This window comes from Lissotriton vulgaris, chromosome 12 (genome assembly GCF_964263255.1).
Source record: "Lissotriton vulgaris chromosome 12, aLisVul1.2, whole genome shotgun sequence".
NCBI classification, from domain to species: domain Eukaryota; kingdom Metazoa; phylum Chordata; class Amphibia; order Caudata; family Salamandridae; genus Lissotriton; species Lissotriton vulgaris.
In genome coordinates, this window is record NC_141700.1 from 638463038 (window position 1) to 638482573 (window position 19536).

General features: G+C 46.2%; 1 protein-coding gene across 2 annotated transcripts in view; it reads left to right on the forward strand.

Moving 5' to 3' along the window:
• Positions 1 to 19536, forward strand: part of ANKRD11 (ankyrin repeat domain 11) — a 1181327-nt gene that overhangs the window by 980741 nt on the left and 181050 nt on the right. For both annotated transcript variants that reach the window (XM_086945797.1, XM_086945798.1), the window contains exon 8: positions 13390 to 13532. In XM_086945797.1, the coding sequence (XP_086801923.1) occupies positions 13390 to 13532 (143 nt within the window). The remainder of the gene's footprint in view (positions 1 to 13389; positions 13533 to 19536) is intronic.

The window sequence follows — 19536 nt, forward strand, 5'->3', positions numbered from 1 at the left end:
TATGTGTCTGTCTATCCTCATGCTAGAATTAGTGATTGAGCAACGGCAGCAGGTCGCACAGTGGCCCTGGCGGCTTCATCAGCCAGTGAATTCCCTTCGACCTATACACAAACACGCGGATGACTCAAGGTGTGAATAACTTGAGCCCGTGGCAGACATTCTTTCAGCTTTGCCACTTGTTCCCATAACAATTTAATTGTGAAACCCTTAGAATCTCTAAACCCATTCTGTTCCCAGTATTGAAGATATTCATTATAAGACTGCACACAGTAAAATAATTTCCACACTATCAGCGTTGGGAATTCCCAATTTGTATACTGTAGTGCTAAGAGCAGGGCTTTCAGCTCTGCCAGCTGTGCGGTACAATCTCCTACAGATTGTGTAGTTGTTTTGCTGGGATGGAACTCCGCATCCTGCATACGTCCTTTCACTTTAGCACACACAGCGCATTTTTGTTTTTTTTACTTCCAGTGGCAGGCTGAGCAGAACCATCAGTATAAATGATGTATTCATATTTTTCTAGAGGCAAGATTTCATTCAGGAGAAGGTATTCTTGTTTGTACTTCAGAAATGCTTGAGTTTTGAATGTAGGGTTGAATTTATAATCTACATCTGTGGCAGTGACGGAATTAGCCCATTGTATCCATTGTGGATGCAGTGCCTTTGCATTTGGAATGCTTACTTTGGTAACCGCTTCTAAAATCTGTACCGGGGTTACGATTAAGCTTTTCCCCTGTGCTAGTGCTCTTTCTCTCACTACAGCAGTCTGTACTACTGTGAGGTTTTTTCCTGTAGCCACAAATCGCATTTCAGCATTTATGTATAAATGTGATTTGTATGCAATTAGGATTCTCACCTTCATTAAGTGATGTAGGTATATCCTGATTAACCCGGGACTACCAAGATCACCAAGTTAGTAGTATTTACGTGTGTGTGCAAGTGTTTTTATGCTATCATGTCAGCCTGAACTGAAAGTAGTATACCTATGCTCCTGTGTCTACTGATGTGCTATAAAATCAGGTCAGATTAACTCGTAGAAAAGTTTTACTCTTTCTGCATAATCTAGAATGTATGTTAAGTTTAGAAATCTTAATATGGATTGCACTCCTTGGTTGGAGCAGTGCGCACTTTTCTAAAAAAATGGTTGCCAAGCTCTTGCTTTCGCTTGATAGTTCATATCCCCAAAATTGGACATTGAGATGGGCAATATTTAATTTTTTGTAATTACATTTGTAGCCCAAGTTGGTAAATCCCACAATTATGTTCACACCGTTCAAGTGTTCAAGTAATTCATTGTCCGTCAGATCGATATCCTCTACATAGGACACTGCCTCCTCGTCGCATGGTTCTAGTAGTTCTGACACTCTTGCTTAGAATAACCCCGGGCTGCTGTTATACCCTTGAGGGGCAAACGACGGAAGTGACATAGAGTACCGTGGGTGGAAAATGCTGTCAAATATCTGGTTTCTGGGGCAATATTTTGGCAGAAGAATCCATTCAAGATATCTAATGTTTTGTATTTCTTCTGCAAAATGTTATTCATTAATTCATTAATGCGGCACTGTGCATTTTGAGCTACAAATGTTCGCGAGTATGTGTTTAAATGTCGGTAATCTACAACTAGACTGTATGAATTGTCCAGTTTCATTACTGGAAACAAAGGATTATTCATCGGGGAGGTACAAGTCTCCATTACACAGTGGTATTTGAGTTGGTGTAAGGTTTTTTTACCTGTCTTTTTGCATAATATTTTTTAGGGTATTGTCTCTGTGGATTAGGAGTATATTTTAATGGGATTTCATGGTGAGTGGACTCCACGTCCCACCCTACATGGTTGCGGTTTAATGCCGGATCTAGCGCGGGCGCCCACTCCTGCGAGTATGAATATTTTAAAGATTCTGGGACGAGGCCAGAGAAAGCAGGTAAAATGACGCTTTGCCCTTTTGGGCAATCCATCCCAAACTCAGTCGGCCAATCTTTTTCTGCTAGCAGTGTGTCCTATCCATGTGGTAAATTCTCCCAAAGGAGACCTTTAACCTTTCTTGAGATGTCCCCCCTCTATTTGTAGTATAATTTCATACAGTCTATTCGAGACACTCACTCTGGTATCAGGTGTTTCCACTGTGATGTTACTTTGGCCGCGCTGTCTAGCATCATCAGAGCCCATTCCCCGTTCAGAAGCTGGGTCCTCCGTATCCCGGGCATGTCAAATTTTTAAGCCAGCTACTTTCGTCTTTTTGAATTGAGGTTTTGCTTTAGGTTGTTCTTCTCGTTTGATAATGTAATCTGAATTTGGATGTTTCCCTTTTTTTTTGTTCAATCTTCTTGCTTTTGTTCTGATCGCTCATCCCTCTCCAAGCTTTTTGACAAACCCTGAAAGGGAACGTATATCAGTGTCCTGATACCTATCCGGTTTCCAAAATTTATCACGATTCCTAAGGTTATACCTCTTTTCAGAGGACTCCAATTGGGGAGACCCACCTCTTGATCATGAATTATTTTCTCAATTTTTTTTTTAGAATTATTTTTTTTTTCATTTCTTTTTAGAAGAAGCTTATTCTTGCTTCGAGTTGTCCTTGTCAGGATTACCTACCATTTGTGGCTTCCCTATCTTTGATTCCCATGCAGCATAGATTTCTTCAATATTTTTTGGTAATTCTTGCTCCTTATTTCTAGGTGCTATTTCCCTTACGTGGCTGTGTATGGCCACTGCTGCTGCCTCCCCTTTTATGTTGCTTAGCATGATTTCTGAGACTTTGGCAGTTTCAGTTTCATTCCCAAGTCCAGGGCAGATCCTGCCCCATACTCATTGTTTAGTTGTTTCAATACTTATGAAACAACTGCTATGGAAGGGGTACCGTGTATCCTAATGTATACGGCAGTAAAGATTGTTCCCCAAGTGGTGCAATCCTCGGTTGAGGGAACATACCCATTGGCAAGCAAATTGTTAGCATTCTGTGTTTTTCCTGCTGACCTTTATGGGGAAATACTGCTTCGGCTGTGCATTTCTTTGTGCTATGCAGAATGGAATTTGCTCCCATTTGGAAGGTATTTTCTGTGGGTTAATTGTAGGTGTGTTCTGATGTGGACCAGCTGAAGCATTTCTCGCAGGTTGGACTGTTAATGTTCGCATTACGAACTGGACAGTGTGTCTGTATAGCCTGGCAATGTCTTAATATATTGTACTGGCTTTATCCACTGGTAGTCTATCTATCTTTGGGTGTGAAGTGTAAGTTGCTAAGACCGGGCAGGTCGCTCCTTCTCTGGGTGTGAAGTGTAAGTTGCTAAGACCGGGCAGGTCGCTCCTTCTCTGCTAAGCGGACCGAGCCTCACAACAGATGTGTGTGGGAGGGCATCTTTAAAACCAGTTTGTGTTGCTGGTAAGTTAAAGGGACTTCAATGCCTTCGAATGGAAATTATTCTTCTGATGGTGTATCTACCATATGTGTGTGCGCTACTAATCATTCTGTGGATCTGCAGGGGGGAACTGAACCCAAGAATAGAATACCTCTGATCCAAACACCTTGCGTACCTGAATCACGAAGGTAACACGGCCACCTGTTGCTGGTACACAGTGTTCTAACAATGTCATAGTTACTGCATGTCAGCAGTTCTCTGTGATATTAAGAGCGCTTGCAAATTCTTCTTCCCCGAACCACTGCTCGTGGACTCAGTCATTCTCAAATGTAGAAGAATACATGTTTTTAGAAATTTAGGGCTTTACACAATGTGGGGAACCTTTTATCCGTACAAGCTTGCAAAACCTTCAGCCAATACAGAGTTTATCTGCTCAGCTGAGGTGGATCTCCCTTCCCGCTTCAGACCTCTTGGAAAAGTGTGAGTAGGGCTTTCTGAGAAAGCACAACTTAACTACTCAGATTTTTACTGGTATAAGAACCAAAACAACGTTGGGCGCCATTTTGTGTAGTTCCTAGGAATCCCCAGGACCTGCAAGTTTTGGATAACATAAACTGAGGGCTTTGTGTCCCAACTGCTTCCGGACACCCCCAAAGGGGGTGCTGGTGACAGGTGCCAGCTACTAGGTAAAATTTCACCTGTTTCGGAATCATTCTTTTCGTTTGGATGTGACCATGTATGAAACAAGGATTTACAATGCAATAGATCTTGCAACTGCGAGTTTTAGAGCTATTGGCATTGTAAATGGCAATGCCTTTTGCGATTGTTATTTACAATCCCAAAAGCAACACCTATTGCTTTGCATAGCGCAGTGTCCGGGATGACGACCCACGCTCATTAAAGTAAAAAAAAGAAAGAAAAACAAGTATTCTTTGATGCAAAGCTATTTGCTGTAACACTGTTTATATAAGAGCAATTCCTCCATCAACCTACACAGTCTATGGTGTTATACAGACGCAAATAAAAAACAATAGTATCAGAAAAAATGCCACTTCTATACACGCTGACCGGACCAGGGGCTTAAAATGGGAGTTATCCCCTCGAATGTCAGCAGGAGTGGGGATGTTAGCATGTGTTTACTGCTGTGAGAGAAACACTAAATACTCTTTCACATTTTGGCTTTAAAACCTGCAAGACACTCTTACAGCTGGGGAAACTCCATGCTGTTCACAGAGGCGTGCAAATGACCCATTTACTTTGCTGTGGCCAAGATGAAAAGGAGTAGTTTAAACAGAGTTTGCTGGCTTTGCAGCACAATGGCACTTTCACAGAAGTATGAAAGTGCCCCTGCTCAGCTGTTCTGGTTGTATATGTGCTTCTTCCACATGGCAGCTTTACAAACCCACCTGGGAGGACAGCGCTTGACCTATGACCTTGTGACTCTGGCTCTGTTGACCTGGTTCTCTGGCTCTAGAGTAACTCTGCTGACCTGGTTCTCTGGCTCTACAACAGCTCTGCTGACCTGGTTCTCTGGCTCTACAACAGCTCTGCAGACCTGGTTCTCTGGCTCTACAACGGCTCCAAAGACCTGGTTCCCTGGCTCTACAGTGGCGCTGACCTGGTTCTCTGGCTCTACAACTGCTCTGCTGACCTGGTTCTCTGGCTTTAGAGCAACTCTCCTGACCTGGTTCCCTGGCTCTACAACGGCTCTGCTGACCTTGTTCTATGGCTTTAGAGTGGCTCTGCTGGGCTGGTTCTTTGGCTCTAGAGTAGCTCTTCTTACCGAGTTCTTTGGCTCTAAAGCCGCTCTGCTGACCTTGTTCTATGGCTCTACAACGGCTCTGCTGACCTGGTTCTCTGGCTCTAGAGCAGCTCTACTGACCTGGTTCTTTGGCTCAACAACGGCTCTGCTTACCTTGTTCTCTGGATCTAGAGCAGCTCTGCTGACCTAGTTTTCTGGCTCTAAAGCAGCTCCACTGACCTGGTTCTCTAGCTCTAGAGCGGCTCTGTTGACCTGGTTCTCTGACTCTAGAGCAGCTCTGCTGACCTGGTTCTCTGGCTCTAGAGCAGCTCTGCTTACCTGGTTCTCTGGCTCTGGGGTGGTCTTTCAGAGTGTAGTTCACTAGGTTGTTTTAGCGGGTTAATACAATGTAAATACGTTTATAGTAAAATGGCTGTTAGAAACGCAGGTGTGCATGTAGAATTTTGATAGAAAGCATGCACAAAATACCAATAAAAAGCATTTGGTAATAAAAATGTGGGTCAGAACTTTATGGCAGGAAGGTATACATGAAATGTAAAAGTCAGATAGGTGGTGTGTGCCAATAATTTAATTTGGTTTCGATTTACGGACCTTGTAGCAAACATTCAATATCTCATAAAGATGCGTGAGAAAGCAAAAACTGCCTTGGCAGGAGTTCTGAGCAAAATGCTTAACTATCTTTTCTCAGCTCGTCATGTGATCAAGGCCTCGGCGGAGGAGGCTGATATGTGTTATGGCGGTGGTGCGGGCGTTCTCTGAATAAACACGTTTTCTGTACCATACCTGGGTCTGCCTTCTCGTCTTTGCATACTGGTGACTTGAAGTGTTGCGGATATATGTACAAGTAATTAGAACTAGGGATACTTCACCAACTGTCCGTTTGGCATCATCCTCGCCTCCACGACTGGGAACCTGTTGACAGTCTGTCAGGAGAGCTCACCAGGCACACAAAAAAGGCCCTGGCCTGCGCAACCGCTCCGCAGCAGAGTTCCTGTCAAAGCGCTAAGAGGTCTCCGTCTTTAATACTTTTTACAAACACAGAGAGAGACTTTTAGAAGTCCCCCTCCCTTCATCTGCACTGTAGGTGCTAGCTACACACTGCGTCAAGGTAACTCAACGGAGTTAACCGGGCTTCGATGAGAGGTTCAGGCAGAATATTCTCATCCTCGGACACTGTACGCATCCCACATCATATGTTCTAGCGGCTTATTACTCTCGCTCGGTGAAGTGTTTAACATAACCTGTGCATGAAAGTAATCTGGCCTGTCTGTTCACAGCTGAAAGGCATTATCAGACACAAGATAAACTGTCCTCTCAGAATGTAGTTAAAGCAAAATGGAATCCGTGGTCAATACACAATCTCAGTGTATAACTGCCTGTAGCATTACAGCAAATGAGCAACATGCAGTTCTAACACACTGGTTGCATCTTCCATACATATAATTCTGATACATCTGCCAGTGGATTCCTCACCTTGTGAATATCCTCTTGCGTCAGCAACATTCGAAAATTCTTTTCGTAGCTTCGCGCCGACGTGGTTTTGGACGTCATAGAGACACAGCATCGCACGCGACTCCGCTGACGTCACGAACGCCCATAATAGGCCCACGCCGGCGTGATGACATCAGAACCCTTTTTTCCGCATCGTCGACGCAAACGGTTTCGGGTAATCTCAGTAGCTTTCTAGTGACTTTGTTGCTATTTCCTTCGTTTTTCTGCTTCTTTGCTTCGTGACGATGCCGACGAAGAAGACTGGCTTCAAGCCCTGCAAGGAATGCGGGAAGATGATGTCCATCACGGACCCGCACGAGGACTGCTTATGGTGCTTAAGCTCTGATCATGATGTGAATGGGTGTTCATCTTGTCGAAAGATAAACCCGAAGGTCCTGCGGGAAAGAGAAACCAAGCTCCTGGTGGCAAAGTTAAAGGCTGACAAAGGTAGGAAGTCTTCACGATCTCGTTCGAGAAGGGCGAGGTAGAGGTCGAAGTCAAGATCTAGATCTCGAGAGGAGTCAACCTCTAAGTCCTCAACGGAACATGCTTCAAAATCAAGAAGGAAGCATAAGAAGAGGAGACATGAGTCCCGATGTCACTCTGGAAAGGAGTCTGACTCGAGATCGAAGTCGCCAAAGAAGGTTCGATCGAAGGTGATCCCACCGCAGGAAGCTTCGAATCAGGAAGGTGAGGCTTCGCCTTCGGAGTCGCAGGTGCAGTCGCCGGCTCCGGCTTCCGATCCGTCTCCGGCGCCGTCCCCGGCCCGAGAGGAAAAAGTTGTTCAGGTGGAAGGGGAATCTGTGCCTGTGGAGGAGCCGGATTCGTTCCCACCTCAAGTCCAGCCTGAGGGTGTTCAGCCACATTTTCCTGCCCCAGGCCAAGACCCATCAGCGTTTTTGAACGCAATGTATGGCGTCTTTACGAGGGCTTGGTACCCCTCGGTAGCCCCTCCGGGTCCCATGGGTCCACTGGCCTACAATTTGGGGGTGCCACACTCCTATGCCCCGGCTCCATTTATGCCGTTTATGCCGGCCCTGACGCCGCCATGGCAATGCACGGCTCCGCCGAAGTCGTTGACGCCGGTCCCGGCGTTGCCCGCTCCAAGTCGACCTAGAGTACAACCCACTGGGCCAGTGGATTCGATACCGACGTCGGTTCCGGCTCCGTTGGAGTCGATGGTGGATCCAGTGGAGAGGCGTGTTAAGGAGCGGTCCAGGAGGGAGGCACAACGCCTTTTGGAGGAGCAGAGATATGTTGACTCTCATCCTGATGTGGAGGAAGGTGAACTAGAAGAAGACTGCTTTGAAGACCTGGCAGATGCTAGTGGCCTGGATTTTTCCCCGGAATGGAGTTACCATCAGGTTCTGATGCACCTTCAAAGGATGTCCAGCCTTATGTAGTAATGAGGAAGGCTGCGGGACTTCTTAATTTGACTTTGCCAACAGTTGAATCTAAGGCTAATCTTCTTACTGAGGTCCTACACTCGCCTAGTTCGGTGGTGGAACCGTTGCTTCCGTTTAATGAGGCTTTAACAGAGCCTATTATGGAAGTGTGGAAAAAGCCTCTAACTGCTCCGGCTGTTTCCAAAAGTGTGGCAAGACGATACAGGGTTGCACCAGAAGACCCTTCCTTTTTAACATCTCATCCTTCTGAGAGCCTGGTCATTCAGGCAGCATGTTCAAAGAAGTCTTTGAGTGTGTTACCCCAAGTGCCTGGGGATAAGGAGGCCAAGAAACAGGATCAGGTGGCCAAAAAGACTTTCTCCTCAGCAAGTATGGCATTGAAGTCCACTAATGCCACTTGTCTCATGGGGAGATATGTGCACGCACTTATGGATTCAATGTGTTCTTTGGCTCCTAAGATTCCTGATGGAGGTAGGAGTGATTTTGAGGAAGTGTTGTCGGACGCTCAAGCGGCGGCACGCCAAGTAATACAAAGCGGATTGGACACTGCTGATTCTGTGGCTCCCATCATGGTCACTGCGGTTGCCACGAGAAGGTCGGCTTGGCTAAAATCATCAGACTTTTCTGCAGATGTTCAAGCAGCTTTATTGGATCTGCCATTTGATGGTGTTGGTCTCTTTGGCAAAAAGGCCGATACTGCCTTAGAGAGGTTTAATGACAGTAGAGCTACTGCCATATCTTTAGGTCTCCAGATCAGAGGTTCTTCGGCCAGGATATTCAGAGGTTTTGGACGCTCTTCCTTTCGCAATTATCGACAAGGTCAGCAGCAGCAACAACAACAGCAGCAGCAGAATACCTTGTACAGGTCTTACAGGGGAAAGCAAAGAGCTCGTCCTCGAGGACGTCCGGCCTCTTCCTCCTCCGCCTCCTCCAACCACCCAGCCATAGAAAAGCAGCCCTAGATCCGACATTTAGGATCATGTGGGTCCAGTGGGGGGTCGGCTTACCCACTTTCTACGGGATTGGGCATCGGTTACATCAGATCTTTGGGTTCTCAATCTCGTAGAAAATGGGTATGCCCTTCCCTTTCGGGAATTCCCTCCCAATTACCCTCCTTGCCAAGGTTTCTGCACGGAGGAACATCCGTTGCTTCTACAGGAGGAAGTGCAGACTCTATTAAGAAAGGGTGCGATAGAGGTGGTTCCAGAGCAGGAAAGGGGTCAGGGATGCTACTCACGGTATTTCCTGATTCCCAAGAAGGATGGCAGACTTCGTCCAATCCTGGATCTCAGCATCTTGAATCTCTATCTGAAACAAGAGAAATTCAAGATGCTCACCATTGCGCAGGTTCTTCAAGTGCTGCTGGAAGAAGACTGGATGGTGTCGCTCGACTTGCAGGATGTGTATTTTCACATCCCAATCCTGAAGTCGCACAGGAAGTATCTCCGTTTTACGGTGGGGTCGCAACACTATCAGTTTGCGGTCCTTCCTTTTGAAATTACTACTGCGCCTCGAGTCTTTACCTAGGTGATGGCGGTGGTGGCAGCACATCTCAGAAGGTCGGGGATTCCAGTATTCCCCTATTTGGACGACTCGCTGATCAAAGCAGAGTCGTCAGAGAGAGTGCTCCAACATCTGCAAGAGACAACCCAGTTTTACAGGTTGGGTTTTTCGATAAATGTACCCAAGTCTCACCTGGTGCCCTCAGAGTGCATCCTGTTCATAGGTGCTGTACTGGACACAACTGTATGTCGTGCATTCCCTCCTCCTCAAAGGATTTGCGACATTCAGGAAATGATTCCTTTATTTAACAATGGAGCGATCGTTCCAGTCCTTAGCCTGCTCGGTCTGATGGCTTCATGCATTCTGTTGGTCAACCATGCACGCTGGCACATAAGGGCACTCCAGTGGTGCCTCCGCAGACAGTGGTATCAGCACAACGGAGATCTCAGGGAGTCGGTGAGGATCTCAAGAGAAGCTGCAGCGGATCTGACTTGGTGGGGCGTGGAAGGCAACCTGTCTCAGGGGAAGCCTTTTCAACTGCCTCCTCCGGTGGCCACAGTAATAACGGATGCATCCACCCTAGGGTGGAGTGCTCATCTGGGGGACCTGGAGGTCAAGGGTCTTTGGTCTCCAGAGGAAAGGTTGCTTCATATCAACTTTCTGGAATTGCGGGCGATACGTTTGGCGCTCAAGGCCTTCCTCCCTTCCCTTCCCTTCACGGTCGCTCAGTCCAAGTCCTGACGGACAACACGACCGCGATGTGGTACATCAACAAGCAGGGAGGAGTGGGGTCGCAGTGTCTCAGCAGGGAGGCTCTCCGACTCTGGTCCTGGGTTCAGGACCATCAGATTTGTCTGATGGCAAATCATCTGGCCGGAGTTCTGAACGTTCGTGCGGACACTCTGTCGGCAGTTCTCGGCCGACCACGAGTGGAGGCTCCATCCAGAGGTAGTTCACGACATCTTTCAGATGTGGGGAACTCCTTGGGTGGACCGGTTCGCCACTCACGAGAATGCTCACTGCCCGTCTTTTTGCAGTCTCCAGTATCCGATGCAAGGAGCCTTGGAGGACGCGTTTCAGTTGAGTTGGGGAAGACAACTCCTTTACGCGTTTCCTCCCATACCTTTGATTCCTCGGGTTCTGAGGAAGATTAGCCAAGACCGGGCCCAAGTCATATTGGTCACCCTGGATTGGCCAAGAAGGGTGTGGTACACAGATCTTCTCCACCTCTCCTCTCACCCGTGCTCTGTCTCCCTCTCAGGGCAGACCTCCTCTCTCAGATGGAGGGGCAGGTTCTACACCCCCACCTCCAGACATTACACCTTCATGCCTGGAGATTGAACGGGGCAACATGAATTCCTTTTCTCTCCCACACGATGTGGTGGATGTCATATTATCGGCTAGGCGTGACTCCACTAAATCCATTTATTCTTACAGATGGTCTAAATTTGTCACCTGGTGTGGAGAGAAATCTGTAGACCCTTTGAAAGCCCATTACTCTGATGTTCTCCAGTTTGCTCTCTCTTTGGCGCAGCAAGAGCTTGCTGTTGCCACAGTCAAGGGTTATCTCTCGGCCTTGTTGGCATTTCTATGTTTGCCGTACCAGCCGTCTCTTTTCAAATCTCCTGAAGTTTTAAGGTTTTTGAAGGGTCTCACTAATAAATTCCCTCCTACTCCCTTTATTGTGCCTCAATGGGACTTAAATCTTGTCTTAACATACTTGATGGGTGCTCCCTTTGAGCCCTTACACAAGTGTCCTATGAGGCTTTTGGCTTTTAAGACAGTCTTCCTGGTTGCAATTACCTCGGCAAGGAGGGTAAGTGAGCTTCAAGCTCTTAGTTCCAAGCCCCCATTCTTGACCATTCATGCTGAACGAATGGTTCTTAGGACCAGTGCTGCTTTTCTCCCTAAGGTGGTGACTCCCTTCCACCTAGGAAAGTCCATTACCCTCCCTACCTTTTATCCTCCACCACACCCTTCCAAGGAGGAGGAAAGGTTACACCGTCTGGACCCTAGGAGGGCGGTGAGCTTTTACCTGGACAGAACTAAAGACTGTTGAGTGGATGACCAGCTCTTCATTGGGTTTGCTGGCTGCAAAAAAGGAAGAGCGGTTCATAAAACAACTCTTTCAAGATAGATCATCCTCTGTATAAAGATCTGCTACTCTATGGCCAGTAAGGAGCCTCCAGAGGGAATAAGGGCTCATTCTACAAGAGCTAAATCGTGGACACCCTCCACCTGGAGTGGGGACTGCTGTGGGACTCTATTCACAAGGTGAGGAATCCACTGGCAGATGTATCTATCAGAAGAACAAGTTGCTTACCTTCGGTAACGCTTTTTCTGGTAGATACAGTATCTGCCTGTGGATTCCTCACTGACCCACCCGCCTCCCCATTGTCCACTTTTCTAATCCAGAGTAACTGTATTGTATTTGTTTTATGGTCAAAGAAAATGCGTTATTTCATTCATATATATATATATATATATATATATATATATATATATATATATATACTGTCATTGGTCCTTCCGTGTGCCTCGAAGGCACGGAAAAAAGGGCGGAACTGATGTCATCATGCCGGCGTGGGCCTATTATGGGCGTCTGTGACGTCAGCGGAGTCGCGTGCGATGCCGTGTCTCTATGACGTCCAAGTCCACGTCGGCGCTAAGCTACGAAAAGAATTTCCGAATGTTGCTGACGCAAGGGGATATTCACAAGGTGAGGAATCCACAGGCAGATACTGTATCTACCAGAAAAAGCGTTACCGAAGGTAAGTAACTTGTTCTTTAGGTGCGACAGTCATCTGTTCGTGCATTGCATGAAGAAACCAGGTCACAGCAATGATATCATGCAAAATGTTTTCTACGGCTTCTGGGAAGCCTGTTACATTAATCCTGTTCTGTGTCCTAACTGACACCAATGTGCTAACTAGATTTGGTTGCTCCTGTCTGATCCTGTCCATTTTAAGCAAATGCACTTAACAGACCTCAAGAAAACTTGCTTTCTAGTGGCCATTATCCCAGTGACGAGTTGTTTTTTCAATTCCAAAACCTTATGTCCGGTTATATTTGGAAAAGTGAAACTGCAGGTTCTTCAGGGGATCGCACAAAGGTGATGTCCGATAGCCATCAGAATAAAGCAAAACATTAGCCCATCTTCAAACAAGTGGCAGCAACATCTGACATTTGTCCTTTTGGTACTATATTAAAATTGGCATGACAATCTCTAATCAGTCCGGTGCTGGAAAATAGGTTACTCGCTCGTGGGTTCTCCGGCATTGGTTTAATTTGTGGATTGACATGTGATTCAGCCATTTCCCCCCTGAGGTTTGGCCTTGAGTTATATATGCTCAGAATGTGACTAAATGCTGCTCGAGGGTGGGCTCACTGGGTGTTTGTGCAAAAGAACGCTCAAATTAATGAAATACTCAATGTGGTACCCTGTTTAGAGTCTTGCCATGTTATTCATGTCTTTCTTCAAAGAATCGAGCTTGGCTTTGGGGGGGTGTGGTGGTATTAAAGTAGCATGTGAAACGTAATCAGCAGATGTACATTGTGTTTTGTACCTAATGTAAATATCGTCAGCCACCATCATACTCTGGCAGTGGTGAACTCCTAGATGAGTGCAGTGTAGATACTCGGCATTTGAGAATGTCCTGGTTTGTTGGTACTTCTTTATGGACAAGTAAAAAACAAAAAGCAAAACATACACATAGTTTTCCCTTATAAATGTTTTACATTTGTCTCTTGTATTTCGAATATGTTTGGTTGTAAAGGCTGGTCAGAATGTGACTATGAGCAGATAATATAACTTTGCTTGAAGTAATTTCTAATGTGATTTTCTTTTTTTTTTTTCCTTTTTTTAATAAGGTTGGACTGCTTTGCATGAAGCTTGTAACAGAGGTTACTACGATGTTGCAAAGCAGTTGCTGGCTGCAGGCGCTGAAGTGAACACAAAGGGGTTGGATGATGATACTCCCCTGCATGATGCTTCAAACAATGGACACTTCAAGGTCAGTAGTGCCTTAACCATCTATCTTTACCACTGTACACATTAAAGAGTCTACTCCAGCTATTACCAACTATACCTAATCACACCTTGCAATGCAAAAGTCTGATCCACCCATAGACAGCGTCTTAGATGACCTAATTCCTTCTGCCAGTAACAATTCTTAGGTTTATAGCACATATACATTTAGTTTGTTTTAATGCGGAATTTATCCTATCCTTTCAATCATGGCCTACTTTGCAATTATATACTCATTTAATTAAAGAAACTGAAGCTTTGTATTTGCAAAAACTATTAAAGATGCTATTTTGCAGTTGTTGAAATGCATTGTATTTCCCATAAATCCAATAATATGTTGTCAATGGGTAAAACGGACTGCAAGGAAACAATGCATGTGGTTTGTAAGGACTTACTATAACATGTCTAAATATAGTTCAAGTAGCTACAGGGTTTTCACTGCGTGAACGTTCTCCTGGAATCTTGTTGCTACCGGCTAAAAGATGATTGTCTACTTTTCATGCTCTTAATTTGTGTAAATATCTGTGTTCCTTATCTTTATACAAGATAATTTAAACTAAAAGGCTGTAAGGAAAGTACAGCAACTCTTAACTAGCCAAATGCCTGTAAAGTTAGTACCACTTTTTTTTGTAAAAGTTGTTTTTATTGACAGCTTGATAAGAACCAAAAAAGAAAAGCGACAATCCCGCTCAACTTCCCTCGCAGGGGGGTACGGTATCAGGCACATAGAAGGCAGTGAACACGGCGAACATGTGCATCTGGACGAAGAGCGCCCTCAAGCTATACAACAATTTTGGGAATGTAGTCCAGGCTAGAAGCAGGAAGGTAAGGCATTCTGAGGACTACAGTCCGGAGCGGGTGTACCTCCTAGGGCGCTGATTAGCCAGCAAGGACGTCTATATTCCGCCTCCTCCACCGCCCCGCTAAACTACGCTGCGGGTGTCGCCAAAACCCAACCCACAACACCCCTACCCACCCCGCTCCCACCCCTAACCCCAGTGGTGGTAACCTACACGCACACATACAGTCAGTCAGGCAGAGTCAACCAGGTCTGGAATAGGTGATGGGCCCGTAATGAGGGCGGATAAACCGCAGAAGGCAAGCCGCTGGAGAGGAAGCGGACCAGAGGACCCCATCCTTGTGGTCAAAAAAACCAACGTTTTAACTGCAGGTATCCAGCCTGGGAAGACCTACTCTTTAATGAGGCGCCTTTGTAGGTACTTAACCCCAAACTGTTCTAGCTGGTCAGTCACTGTTGGGTTGCAAGGGGCCATCACCTTGCTACGGGCGACCCAGCTTTCCTTTCTCCGCTTCATGGTGCACGCCTCCACAAGTCATTCCAACCCTAAGGCATTTAATCTACTCACCTGACAGGGAATCGAAGAGTGAAAACGTTCAGGAAACATGTTATCTTATAGAGTTCCGGTTAGCGTCAAAAGCTGTGTCAAGGGGAAGTTAGTGCAGGTGTACCAACGCCCTGTGGTACTGCAACAAGCGGGGTTGGCTCATGGACCCTTTGTCAAGAGGCCCTGCGACTCTGAAGATGGCTGGAACAGCAAGGCTTAACCCTGGTGTTTAAACACCAGACAGGTTCTCTGAACGCCAAGTCGTACAAACTCAGCCACAATGCCTTGCTTATCACGAATGGAGTCTCCAGTTGGAGTTTGCACAAAGTCTCTTTCAACATTGGGGAGAGCCTTGGTTAGATCGGTTTGCCTCCGAAGAGAACACACAATGACAGCAGTTTTTTATGCACGAGTTTCCAAGGCTGCTATCGCTCGGCGACACTTTTTGTTGTGAATAGAGCTGGGGCCTTCTGCCCATACCACTTCTTCTGAGAGTTCTGAAGATCAAGAACGACCGGGCTCAAGTCATTCTTGTGGCTCCGACCTGGGTACAGAAAGTCTGGTATCCAGAACTTCTTCGAATGGGCATGGATCCTCCGATCAGGCTGTCCCTTTGAACGGATTTTCTGTCGTAGAAGCAGGAGAGGGTCCTTCACCTGAACCTGCCAATTCTCTGCCTCCTTGCATTGAGATTTAGCGACGAGAGTTGATATCTTTCGACCTTCCTCCCGAAGTATGTAATGTTATTTTGGCGGGCAGTCGACCCTTCACTAAGATGGTATAAGTCTGATGTTGGCAACGATTTGAAAAATATTTTACAGAAAGGTCAATTGACTCTTTCTGCTTCTCGGTCTAATATTCTTCTCTTTATTCTTACCCTTGCCCAGCAGGGCTCTCTCCTTTGGATACTCTCAAGGGTTATCTTTCTGCTCTCTCCGCTTTCTTACAGCTGCTGGACCAATAATCTACATTTGTAAAGCGCGAACCATCACCTGTTAGGGTCTCTAGGCGCTTGGGGCCGTCTAGAAGATTAGGCAAGCTATTGCCTAGAGTCACATGGCTAATCTGCCGCCGGCCCCGGGATCAATCCGTGATCCCCAGATTCCAGAGTCAGTCACCCTGGCCGCGGCGCCATACCTCTCCCTCTCCAATCCTCTCTTTTTTCAAATCCCCTTTTGTTAATAGTTTCTTAAAAGGGCTTGTATATTTGTTTCTACCTACACCCTTTGTCATGCCGCAGTGGGACCTTCATTTGGTCCTCACATTTATTGTATGCTCCCTTCGAGCCTTTACATAATGGTCACCTTTTGCTGCTTACTATCATGACAGCCTTTCTAGTTTCAATAACGTCCCCGGAGGGTGAGTGAATTGCAGTATTTATCATGCAAGCCCACCTACATGATAACTTTTCTGGATACGGTTGTGCTTCATTCTTACCAAAAGTAGGAACCCCTTTCCATCTGGGTCAATCAATCACTCTGCCTACCTTTTTTTCTCCCTCACATCCCTCTAAGGAAGAGGAGCGTTTCGATTGACTGGACACAAAGGGCGTTGTAGTGCTACCTTGACCGCACAAAAAGGTTCCGGGTGAACAAACAACTCTTTGTGGGTTATGTAGGAGCTAAAAAAGGTCAAACAGTGCAGAAACCAACTATTTCACACTGTTATCTGCATTAAAATCTGCTGCACCTTGGCTAGGAAGCGGCCTCCTGAATGCTAACGAGCCCATTCCACTAGGGGGAAGGCTGCGACCTTGGCGTTGGCTCGGGTGTCCCAGTCCTGTATATCTGGCAGGCAGCAACTTGGGCATCTCTGCACATATTTGCCAAGCACTTCTGCCTGAACAGTCGGGTCCGCAGGGATGGGCATTTCGCCCGTTAGGTCCTGCAGGACTTTTTAGTGTGGAAAATCTGCTTGCAGCCCACCGTCAGGGTGGTATGGCTTTGGTATCTGTTCCAGGTAAGGAATCTGCAGCTAGAAGTCTGTATCAGATGAACAAGTTACTTACCTTCAGTAACTCAGTAGAGACAATATCTAGCTGCAGATTCCTTACAGACCCACCAATGCCTGCCCACTTTGTGGACTCATTTGATAGGGCTATGGGTGCTCCTTTTTCAGTGCCCTAGTTGTGACATACACGTCAGTTCCCTTCATGGCTTTGCGTTTCTGGCATGTAAGAGTGAAAAGTAAGTGACGTCCACGCATCTGGGTGCCACCTGTATAGGCAACAGCAATGTCATAACCTACACGAACGACGCACACAACGTCACAAGCAGCTGAATGGAGCTGCCCGATGGCGCGCAGTGGTACTGCTCGCAATAATGTTTCCGGATCCAGCCTCCGCCTGGGGAATTCAAAGGTATGGAATCTTCAGCTAGGTATTGTCTTTCAGATAATGCGTTACCGAAGGGAAGTAACTTGTTCTTATGCTCCACCAAGCCGGACACTCCAGTCCGTCAACACCATCTGCTTGTTGGGCTGTTATTGGTGGCAGAAGTCCTCCCTGGTGTGCCTGAACACTTTTGTCCTATCTGTCTCATCCGATTGAAGATGGTCCTGATGCAGCCAAGTTCACAATTGTGGCTTAATCACCACTAATTACATAGGGCGGGCTATTGGCATTAATGTTGACTTTCCACTGCCATGCTTGGCTGCTCTCCACTGGGTTCTCAGGTGATAGCCAGTCCTCCCTGATGGACATGCCCTTTTACTGGACTCTCCTGTTCATGAACAATGTTAACTTAGCTCTTGGGCGCTTTAAGGAGAGTAGGGTGGCAGCTTGCTCCGTGGTGCTCTCCACCCACCTCGCCAACTGCAGCAGTTAGCAGTTGTGTGGTCATGGCTGAGGTGCCCACGTCCCCATGGCCAAGATGAGTGTGTGGCACCGTCCATCGCCCCAACGGCCAATCGTCTTTGGTGTTCCTTTCAAGAGCACAGCCAGTGGGAGCCAAAATCCACAAGTTGTACCCGGTTTAGCTGGCCATCATCTTAGAAGTTGGGTTCTGAAGAGTGTCTGTAAAGGATACACCCTTTCCTTCTTCCAGGCTGCTCCTTCCACTTTACCCCACCACCTTTGCGACTAACGGGCGACTATCTTTCCATTTTGTGGCAGGAAGTTCTTGACCTTTTGGCCAAAGGGGTTATTGAGAGGTTGCCAGCGCTAGAAGTAGGATGTGGTGGTTGTTACTTCTACTTTCTGGTGCCCAAGAAGGAAGGAGGCCTTTGTCAGATTTTAGACCTGTCCTCTCCCAATGCAATCCCCTGGTAAGAGAAATTCAAAATGTTCAGTGTGGCTCAGGTCTGTTCTGCTCTCGTGGTGGTATTTGTATTCGTGGTGGTACAAGAGAATTTTCAGTTTTCTCTGCTTGCCTTTGGTCTAACGAGATCCCTTCGGGTGTTCGCGAAAGTGCTGGCGATTGTAGCAGCTTAACATCAGAGGTCAGGGGTGCCAATCATCCCCTGCCTCGAAGACTGGCTGTTTAAGGCGGGCTTGCACCAGGTAGTTGTCAACCGTTCTCTAACTTTCCAGCAGACCCGTCCACCTGTTCCACTGTCCTCCAATCTGCTTACTGAGCATCACCTTTTGCTTGCTCTTGCAACAGGGTGCCAGCTCCAGGAGTAGATTCATACAAACTCTGTGTTAGTCAATGAGAAATTACAATTAAAAAAGTACATTGATTATTCAAAACACGTAGTCTCACTTTTCAGTTTCAATGTAATTGTATTTAACAAAAAGGAAGAAAGGCATAAATATATATACTTTGCAAGGAATTGAAAGCAGTATCAACTATGCTTTTTAAGTTGTGTACTAGGTGAACACATTGTGCTTGTGAAAAGTGTTTGAAACTGCGCAAGTGGACCTCAAGAAATAGAAATCAGTGCATTTGGGAAATATTTGAAGAGTACTATGCTTGAACAAATACTTTATAATGTAAAAATGACAAAATCATGACATAATTAACAATCCCAATTAGGCTGAAACAAGTCGATGGTGTTTCGACCTTCAAAACTTGGTCATCATCAGGGCGTGGGAACACAAGGGAGAAGATTGCTGCCTAATGTGGGTAAAAAGAGTTACCACTAACCATAAATAAATGAAAATACAAAAAATCTACATGGGGTCCATGTTTGGAGTTACCAGAGGAGAATCGAAGGCACCTAGGGACAAGGAAAAAAGAAAAGGCTACATTAGCTACCATTAACAAACCTCAGACAAAGCAGCCTCCTTTGTGTCTGGAAAGATTGGTCAATACACTTACATTTGAGAAACTACAGAAGTGTTTCTTTCAAGAACTGGGTCAGCGCTGCTGGTCACCAGGGAAGACGAAAAGGTCCACAACTTGCCCTTTGAGATGTGAAATAGTCCAGGATAAACCTTGTTCGTAGGGCTGTAGAGAACAAACGAGGGAACACCTCAGTAAATACAGAATAGACCAATAGGGACTCACCGAATGGTGAAGAGAACGGTCAAATATGGATAATTTTGAGATTTAAAAGAATGCAGACCAATCTGGAATGAATCTATAGGAAAGAATAAACAAAAGTTAAGGGTGTGTGCACGCTAAGTGCTGGCCTGTTAATTAGCTGCAGTGTCCATGGTTTCTAATTACGCAATAGACAGAAGAGCAGGTCATAAATTGGCTG